At 54.7% G+C, this 9278-nt stretch overlaps 2 protein-coding genes across 5 annotated transcripts in view; one reads left to right on the top strand and one right to left on the bottom strand.

The window, feature by feature from the left end:
• ATP6V1E1 (ATPase H+ transporting V1 subunit E1) overlaps positions 1 to 2913 on the top strand; it is a 16667-nt gene extending 13754 nt beyond the window's left edge. The window contains exons 8-9 of the mRNA XM_004710283.2: positions 759 to 846; positions 2346 to 2913. Of these exons, the coding sequence (XP_004710340.1) occupies positions 759 to 846; positions 2346 to 2408 (151 nt within the window). The 3' untranslated portion in view covers positions 2409 to 2913. The remainder of the gene's footprint in view (positions 1 to 758; positions 847 to 2345) is intronic.
• Positions 2914 to 3755: 842 nt separating this feature from the next.
• Positions 3756 to 9278, bottom strand: part of SLC25A18 (solute carrier family 25 member 18) — an 18477-nt gene continuing 12954 nt past the window's right edge. For all 4 annotated transcript variants that reach the window (XM_045295884.1, XM_045295885.1, XM_030887226.2 and 1 more), the window contains 5 exons: positions 8938 to 9056; positions 6628 to 6793; positions 5470 to 5624; positions 4873 to 4948; positions 3756 to 4478 (listed from right to left, as the gene is read on the bottom strand). In XM_045295884.1, coding sequence (XP_045151819.1) covers positions 4337 to 4478; positions 4873 to 4948; positions 5470 to 5624; positions 6628 to 6793; positions 8938 to 9056 — 658 coding nt within the window. In that variant the 3' untranslated portion in view covers positions 3756 to 4336. The remainder of the gene's footprint in view (positions 4479 to 4872; positions 4949 to 5469; positions 5625 to 6627; positions 6794 to 8937; positions 9057 to 9278) is intronic.

Raw genomic sequence — 9278 nt, 5'->3', positions numbered from 1 at the left:
GGGAAAGTCCAGCATATTTTTCTGTTTTGCCACAAATTTCTTGAAGTTCCCTAATCGTGTGTTTAGAGAAACTGAAAATAGATGACATAAAAAATGGTGTGATCTCTCAAATAGTCTGCAGACTTTACAAAGCCTCTTCCAGCTGCTGGCAGATGGCCTGTTTATTTCAAACCGTATTTGGTGAAATAACATTCAAATGCAGCAAAAGAATGTCTTACTCTGAGGTTACTTGTAATAGAATGTGACCTGTCGGTTGGAGGGTAAGTTTAGCTGCAGGTAGCGGTGACAGCTTTTATCTGACGAACTCACAAGTTACGCGTATGTATGGCCCCATCAAAACAGTCATTAAGAAATAGTCCAGTGCTGCCAGTGAAGTCCTTTTGTAAGCCATGTGTGGACCAGAGTGAATGCTGAGTCTGTCAGTCCTGTTACTGGTTCTGTGGTCTGTATCCCTGGTTTCCAACATGGGACCAACTCCCCCACTTCCACTCTGTCCAGGAGGGCTAGTCGTTCGACCTCAGTGAGGTGCTGTCACCTAAAATGGAATTGGCACGCAGCAGGCCCTAGTGTCAGCTATCATTGATCCGCACATCTTCTTGTCAGATGCCTTTGAAAAGTGACTCTTAGACCTGTCGCCGCTGTTTGTCGGCTCCCTGTAGTCATTAGGTACTTAGGTCACCCAAGGGCATCAAAGAAACGAGCGCGTGTTCCTTTCTTCCTGCCGGGGATGACAGTGGCCCTTTCCCTGTGGTCCGCAGAGCTGGTGGCGTTGAGATCTGTAACGGGGACCGGAAGATAAAGGTCTCCAACACCCTCGAGAGCCGGCTGGACCTCATCGCCCAGCAGGTGAGTGCGGGCTGCTGCCTGCGCATGGTTCTGGAAGGGGCTCCGGAAACACGTCCATGGACTGCTCTTTGGCATGTCGTTCTTCACCTTTCCTGAAAAGAGGAGGAGCTGGCCTTTTCTAAGGAACGGCATTCACCTACGGAAGGGCTTAGGGTCAGAAAGGGTTTTCTTTTGAGGAGAACAAAAGAAAGCATGTGTTTACCAAAGTGGCCGTGGGCTGTTGGCTTTCCCTGGCTTGTGTCAGTGAATTCTGGAAACAGCTGGGGAGATTCCCGCTGTTCAGAAGCCCGGGCATGGTCAGTAGTCGTTAGCTCTGGCTCTGGCTTCTATTCCCGCCTGAGTGAAGCCATCTGCTGTTGGTGCAAGTGCTCCCCTTGGCGCGAAAGCACTGGGACCCGGGTGGGCGTTGCTGATATCACAGCGTGTGCCTCAGAGCTGGCCTGTGAAACTTCAAATGCCCTTCCTCAGTTGGTCCATCACAGGGCAGCACCCGTGTGCCTGGCGGCTCCTCTGTCCGACTGACTCCTCTGAGGGCCGTTTCCGTCGCCACACCAGGCACTTCACTGTGCTCCTGCACAGGTGCAGCTCCCTCTCAGTCACTCCAGACAGAGGGCTCATCTTCGCAGGTCAAGACGGAAAAACAAAAACTCATGAGTCAAAGCAATCTTGTCGCACAGTCGAGAACTGCGCCTGTGAGTTGTTGAGACTGGGACTCTCAGGGAGCAGAGAGCCCCCGCACCTTCCCCCAGCCAGTGGCTGGTGGTGTGGAGTCGCTGACCTTGCAATGAGTGGCCGCCAACGCCCATGACCCAGAGTCTGAGCATGGAGTGTGTCTATGCGCCCTACGTCACAGGGCAACAGTGGAGTTAGGAATGGCCTGAGGACTGTCCTCTGCCTTCTTTCAAGGAGCCCTGGTGGCACTGTGAGTCAGCATTGTGGGCTGCTGACCAGGAGGTTGATGGTTCAAGCCCACCAGCCTCTGTGGGAGAGCGAGGAGGCAGGCTGCTCCCGTGCAGCCTTACAGTCTTAGAACACCTATGGAGCGCACTGTATCCTGTAAGGTCCCCTTTAGTTGGAATGGACTCAACAGCAGCCTCTGCTTCACCAAGCATTCAGCGTTCATTCCAAATGTGTGGTTATCTAACTCTCACCGCGGACTCTGTAAGGGAGCCCTGAGCTGCTCACCACAAGGTCAGCAGTTTGGGTCTGCCAGCTGCTTGCTCTGAGGGAGAAAGAGACAGCCATTTAACCTTATAAAGAGTCCAAGTATCAGAAACCCAAAGGGGCCGTTGGACTCTGCCCTCTAGGGTCACAGTGAGTCGAATTGCTGCCCGACAAGGCGCTCTTGATCTGTTCTGTCGGAAAAGAGAAGTGTCTGCTGTGCGTGGCGTGGCTCTGCTTTCCTCCGTCCCTACCCCCGCCCCCCAGGGGAAGAACACACTGGCAGTTCTTTTGAAGTTCTCCAACACTCGTTCATTAAGACAATGATTTCTTCACAGATGATGCCCGAGGTCCGGGGAGCCTTGTTTGGTGCTAATGCCAACAGGAAGTTTTTGGACTAAGCTTTTGAAGGTGGAATTCAGTCCTCCAGGGATACCATCTGGAAGTTTCCATTATTTGAAGAACCAAGATTATCTGTGTAACCTCTCTGCTGTTCTACTGTTCTGTATCAATGGGATACCCTACTGTAGCTAATGCCCTTGGCCTGATTGTTCCCAATAGGTGTAAGTCTCACTTAAGACGGCGGGGAACCAGTCCATCCAGAAGCCACTCGCTTTCCCTTGGTTCCGCAGCCGAAGGGTGGGGTCAGATGACAGCTGCGTGACTCCACCGGGCCCTCTGCTCCCTCCAGATCCCCGTCTCCTGTGGAGGGGTGGTGTGCAGGGTTCTCTGCTTGCAGGTCTGTGTACTTTCAGGTTAAAACGCATGTGAGGCATGCATTCCTTCACCTATAGCAGCTTCACCGTGTGACCTAGTTGGGCCTAGATGTTGTCCCCATTTGTAAATGTGACTTAAAAGCTAAACCATGAATATGCTTTATTTATTAAAAGGTTTATGTGGAATTTATGGTAAAGTATTTGTTTGTTTTTAATAATTTTAAGTTTCTATACTACAAATTTGTGACCTGAGGAAGGCTCTTACTGAGTTAAATGAAAAAGAATCATTTTCCAAGGTCCTGTCACACTCGATCATACATAGCTGTCCCTACCAGAGTCCAAGAGCCCGTGTGTCCCGGCACTTCCTGGTCCCTGTTACTAGGCTAACCCTTCACCCTAAGTATCTGGCACCCATGTGCCGTGCCCCCACCCCCACCACGCCCCCCAGGGTCTCCTAGCAGTTTTACTACTGTGTTGTGGGAACAGGTCTACTGGTGTTGGCAGAGTTACCAAAGGAAGGACACCAAGGTTTGAGGGTTGCTGTGTCCCAGGCCTAAACCTTCCGCAGAGCTCCCGCCCCCCACCCCCTCTCCGGGGAGTTTGTCTGCAGCCCGAGGTCTCGCAGATTGTGTAGTACCCTGCTTAGCTGGAGTTTTACCTACAGTGTGACTGAATAGGCCCACCAAGGTGATCCTGACCATCTTAGCACCATCCTCTTCCTCATTGACCCAAATTTCCACAGGGGGGGATTAATGGCAACGAAGCCTGGGACAGGTATTTTTCCACTGGTCCCTGACCCCGCCTGTGTGACGTCCTTGCCCTTCTCGGGAGCAGCCCTGTGTGGGGCGGGAGACCGGTCCCAGCAGACTCGCTTCCTCCGCGTGATGGATTGACGAAGGCTCACAGTGCAGTCACTTGAACTACCCCTGTGGGCACAGCCCCCATCTTCATGAGGGACAGTTCGGAGACTGACGGGGCTGCCTGGTTCTGAGGTGGACACGGTCAAGGCAGGTGACAGGCCATGTTCGTGGAGAGGTTTAACCACCTGGCTTTATTTCAAATGGCTTGCACGAACATTGGTGCGGAGGGGTCCAGAGAGCCCAGGCTCCAGAAGGTTTATGGCCAGCCCTTTCCACTCCCCAGTAACCGCACCCCCGCCAGCACAGTGAAAGGCCTGGCTTGGTTTCATACGAAGTCCTGACTCCGAGGGCTTTCATGGTCCTCTTGAATCTCCGATGCTCCTCTTCCTGCAAATTCAGTGCTAGCACTAACTGTTAATTATGAATTTGGGATCAGCAAAGCTAAATCTTAGAACTGACTCGCGTCTACCGAGGGTTGAGCGTGAGATCAAAACGCAGTGTAGCAGGAACCCCCTCCGCCTGTACTAACTGCGAAGGCCTGCCAGGAAACCCACCAAACCAGGGCCACGCTGGTAAGTGTGGTTCGGGCTTCTGCAGATCCCTGGGAGGCATTCTCCCAGAGGAGACAAGCGCAGGTGTGCAGGGAGAGCAGAGTGCACTAGGGTCCCTCCCCAGAATGAGGTAGTCCTACAAGTTAGATGGCAAGGTCTGGTGTACGTGGGCTGGGTAGAGAGGCGGCTGCCGGGAAAAGGACTACTCAAACAACTTCAAGATCCGCTCTCCAATCCCAATGAAATAGACGCCTTGGGCAATCCCGAAGAGGGGGGCGATGACCAGGGCCCGGCAGCCTGCGCCTTTCATGAAGGCAGCTGGGCCCTCTCGAATCCAGAGCTTCCTGCAGAGAGAAGAGGCTGGTGAGCAGAAGGGCAGAAGTAGGTGGCAGGGATGCTGTGTGGCACCTGCTCCCTCAGGCTTTAGTCCTCCGAGAGAGGTGCCACTTTCCACAGCAGTACCAAGGCCCCGGATTTGTGGGAGGCAGGCCTTGCTCACGGTGTTTAGGCGGTTTGGTTACTTAGCTATTGAATCAAGGCTCCGGAAACCAGCTGGATCTTGGACTTGGCTAGACTCTTTGGGAGAAAGGGTGTGGAGATAACGGGAGAAGGAAAAGGCTCCCCAGGTGGCCTGTTTGCGCTGAGAGGTGTAAGGGAGGGTAGCGAAGTGGGTCTCCATGTGGCCCAATGTGGAGGCCGCTCTGGCAGCCGCTGGCAGCAGGGCGGGCTGGGACTCACCTGGCACAGTCTGTGAGCCCGCTGTAGACTTCCTCCCCCAGGCCCTTCTTGAGGGTTTGGATCCGAGTCTTCAGAACTAAACCAAACCAAGGAACGGTGAACAGAGAGAGCGGCCGTCTTGCTTCGGGGGCTCTCTCAACATGAAGTGACCGTTTTACATACGTAAAACAGTCGTGGGGCCAGTTCTGCCATTGTGAGAACTCGGGGAGAGGATGAGGGACACCATGCTTGCTGTGTGGAAAGATCCGCCCCCCTCCCCCCGGCCACCTGTGGGGTAGAGAAATAGGGTGCAGCCCCAGATAACAGAAGCAAAGGCCCACACTTGATTTAGTCCCTGCTCTCAGCTCATGTGTTGACTGGGGCAGTCGTTTACAGCTGAAGGCGGGGAGCTGATGAGCTGGGCAGCGGGGCCGTGAGGAGAAACAAGACTGGGTCTCCTTAGCCCCTCATTCTTTCTGAGGACTTCTGGGGGGGTCACAGGTTGACACCCCCAGGAGGATGTTCACAGTTTTCAGCCTCATCATTTGATCCTGAAGTCCCAGGTACCCCGCAGACCCCTTGACAACCCCGAGGCCCCTGGGTCTCCCCAGCGCTCACCGTCCAGAGGCGTCACTGCGACGGCAGCGACGGAGCCTGCAGCGCAGCCCGACACAAAGGAGTGCGCAAAGGAGGCCTTCCCAGAGAGCGCGTCGAACCCCAGGCCGTTGAGGCAGGCGAAGAGCGGGAAGTAGATGACAGAGAAGGGGATATCTCTGCAGAGAGGAGGAGGAAGCTGAGCCGCCTCCCCACCACCCACCCCTCCACCGGAAGTCAGCCGGGAGGCCTTTCCCATAAGCTGTGTTGCTAGTCTGGTGAGTCAGAGCCAAGCCAGGCCGCCTGTGCTGCCCTGGCAGCCGGCGGTACTGGAGCGAGGTCGACAGCCTTCCAGACGCCCTCGGTCTGCCGCACCTCCCAGTCCACTCGCCGGCCAGCAGCCTCTGCAGGGGAAACCCAGACTGGGGACCTGCCCTCCTGGAAGGTCGAGCTGAACAAGTGGCTCAGTGTGGACCAGCAGGGGCGGGTGGGATGGTCAAGTTCATCTAGGGCAGCCGTTCTCAACCTGGGGGTTGCGACCCCTTTGGGGGTTGAACGACCCTTTCACAGGGGTCACCTGATTCATAACAGGAGCAAAAGGACAGATGAAGTAGCAATGAAAATGATTTTCTGGTTGGGGGTCACCACCACGTGAGGAACTGCATGAAAGGGTCATGCACTTAGGAAGGTTGAGAACCGCTGCTAGCTCCTGGCCTAGGAGTAAGCAATTGAGAAGATTTGGGCCAGAACTTAATAACTCAATCAAAAGCCCAGCAGTAAGGGAATACGAGAGGGCATCCAAGGGGCCTTCTAGAGAGTTCATGGAAGCATGGAATTACAAGGGGAATTTATCCACCATGTTTGAAACACTCCCCCCCCACTCCCAATCCCCTCCCCTCCCATGGTATTTACTTGTAAAAGATCTGCAGTGGTGGGCCACACAATACCTAGCACTCGTGTGGACCTGCTCACTGGAGAAGCAACTCATGTTCAGCCCTCCGGGGACCCTTTCTGTCTAACCCAAATTCTGGACGAAACGAGGAGTGTGGAGACCACCTGCTATCCTGGCTTGGGCACGGGAAGACAACGAGGGTAACCTGGCCTTTGTTCCCTCTGCTGTTCACGTGGGCCGCAGGAAACCAGGGCTGGCTGTGCATGCTCCAAGTTCAGAAAGAGCCTCACCTGAGGAGAGTGGCGCCCAGCCCCTTGTAGAGGCCGGCCAGGCCTCGAGTGCGAAGCAGCTCCCAGGCAAGGAGGGTGGCGGATGGGCGCTTGCGGGTGGAAGCTGACCCCGTGGTGTAGGATCGGGAGGAGGCAGGTGCTGAGGCCGGGCTCTGAGGGTGGACGGCTGGAAGGCAAAGGACAGACTCCCCATCACAACCCAGTGCCCACAGGGGCTGGGAAATAGTCCCCACCGTGCAACTCCCAGAGCCTAGACCAGGACAACTCAAAATGGAAGATTAGACCTCTGAAGATTGTCCTGGGTTTAGGACATTCGTTGCGGACTCCAAGGAAATCTCTCCCACGTCTGTTATCATCTCATGAGCTGCCCAGAGGAAGGACAGGGCTGACGCCGCCGATTTGGACAGGTGGACCAGCCATCCCAGAGTCAGGGGACAGTGTAGTGGCAGCTGCAAGACACCACTGTCCCCTGCTACAGCTTGCAGCAGCCCTGCCAGGGCCGCCACCTCTGAATCAAGCTGTGGCTCGAACCCGTCACCCATTCCTAACCAGGTGGCACACAGGAAGCCCATACATCTCCCACCGAGTGTGGAAAGTAGCAAATTCCTGTGTTTCCGCCAGACATTCTCCCCTGCAGTCTCAGGGAGCTGCCTCCTCCCTCTGGAAGGCAGATGCAAGGTCTTTTTTTGCCCCTTAGATTTGATTCTTTGCAGACCGATCATTTGATTAACGAAGAGCTCCTCTGCGTGGCGTCAATGTGGTGGGGTGTGTCCCCGAGCAGAGTAAAAACAGAGGTGGGTTAAGTCCCACGGATGGATGGCCACAGGAGGCACGTCAGGCAATGGTGCGGAGAGGTATTTTCTCCCGTCTCAGTGTCAGAGAGGTACGGTCTGCCTCTTGGAAGCTTTTCTGGTCCCAGTTTTGTTTGCTCCCCAGCAGGGGCCATATGCCACACTAGAAGAGAGTCCTCATATATATTGATTTTCTTTGGTAGTAATCTAGGTCCGGGTCTCTTAATAAACAGCTTTGCAAGTAGTTAACTGACAGGTTAGTGGTTTAAATCCAACCAGAGATGTCTCAGAAGAAAGGCCTGGCAAACTGCTCCCCAAAGATCAGCCGTGGACAATCCACAGAGCATAGTTCTGCTAACACGCGTGGGGTCGTCATGGGCAGGAACACCTGGATGGTGACAGGCTTGGTGGTTTGTGTGGGGGATTTTTTGGGGGGTGGGGTGGGAAGATAATCACCATGTAAAGTTTCCCATGGAAAGAAACAAGGTACCGTGCCAGTCGCAACTGGCCATAAGCAGTAAGTCACTTAATCACTACAAATCTTACAGTCCTGTTCTCTTCAAGTGCACATAGCCAATCTAAATCCCTTCACTTCCTTTTCAGTGTTCCGGATACTGAAGCCCCCCGCCCAGGCCGGGAGCCTGAACACGGCAGGCCTTCCGCTTTGCAACTCAACACTCAACCCACTGACTCAGAGTGACCCCACAGGACAGAGTAGAATGGCCCCTGCACATCTTTACGAGAGCAGGCAGCCTCATTTATCTCCTATGGAGCAGCTGGTGGGTTTGAACTACTGGCCTTGTGGTTAGCTGCTCAAGGCGTAGCCCACTCCAAACACTGGGGGCTTTCTAGCTCCTGAACTCTTAGTCTTCCTTCAGCTTTGCTTCAGGCTGACTGAACCCAACCTAAACGTCCGGCTGAGTTCTCGCTTGTTTGAGGAGGAGGGCACCTACATTTGCTGAGGACCCACCCCTCCATGTCAGCTGCCGGGTGACCGCATTCTCCGTTAGCTGATCAAGTCAGACACTGTGGGTTTACCTGAGATGAGAGGCCCCATTCCACTAGGGATGAGCTGGGCAGCCAGTCCTGGCTCGTACGGATCTGCCCTGGCCTAGCACCTACACGGGTTCTATTTTGCCTGGAAGGTCAGGGTTTAGGAAGGGGCCAAGCTTCTCCTTGAAGGAATACCAAATGAACAGAAATGGCTTCTCTTTTCCCTTTTGGACGCCTTCTCACTGCAGGTCTGCTTCCATGGCATAAAATTCCTTTTGACTCCAGGTTTAGTGAGCAGGCCGTTGGCGTGTCTTAACACCTGCAGGACATCAAGTCTGCTAAAAAGGCATCGTGAGAGAGGTACTAAGTTCTCCTGAACCAAGATGGCCACTTCTGCTGCATGTTCTGGAGCTGGACGGGTTGAAATCTAGAATGGTTACCATAGAGACCCCAGGACCCCAGAATGCAGACTGGGGTCTAAAAATGAGGGCTGCTGAGCCGGTGTGAGGGGAGGGCTAGGGCTCACCCAGGCGTCCAGCATCCTGCAGCTGAATCTTGAGCATTTCCATGGGGCAGGTCACCACCACCTGGCACATGCCCGCTCCACAGCCAGCCAGCATCTCCATCTTCAGGTTGCGCTGTCTCCTGCGGAAGCAAGAGTCGCTCCCTCAGTCCTCACGAGCCCTGTGCCCACTGTGGCCCTGCTGCCTTCCCCGGGAGCTGGGGCTTTCTGCAGGTGATGGTTCGCCGTCAGGTTCCACTCTCCCAGCGGGGTCATAATCGATCACCTGCTCTCAGGCCGGGTCCCCTCAGACATGCTTAAAACAGAGCTGGCCAGGGAGAGGTAGGGGGTGGGGTGTGTGTGTG

Source organism: Echinops telfairi, unplaced genomic scaffold (assembly GCF_000313985.2).
Source record: "Echinops telfairi isolate 266 unplaced genomic scaffold, ASM31398v2 ScPeMD7_6273;HRSCAF=7185, whole genome shotgun sequence".
Lineage (NCBI taxonomy): Eukaryota > Metazoa > Chordata > Mammalia > Afrosoricida > Tenrecidae > Echinops > Echinops telfairi.
The sequence above is the reverse complement of the archived record's forward strand: the minus strand, read 5'-3'. Positions and strand labels throughout refer to the sequence as shown.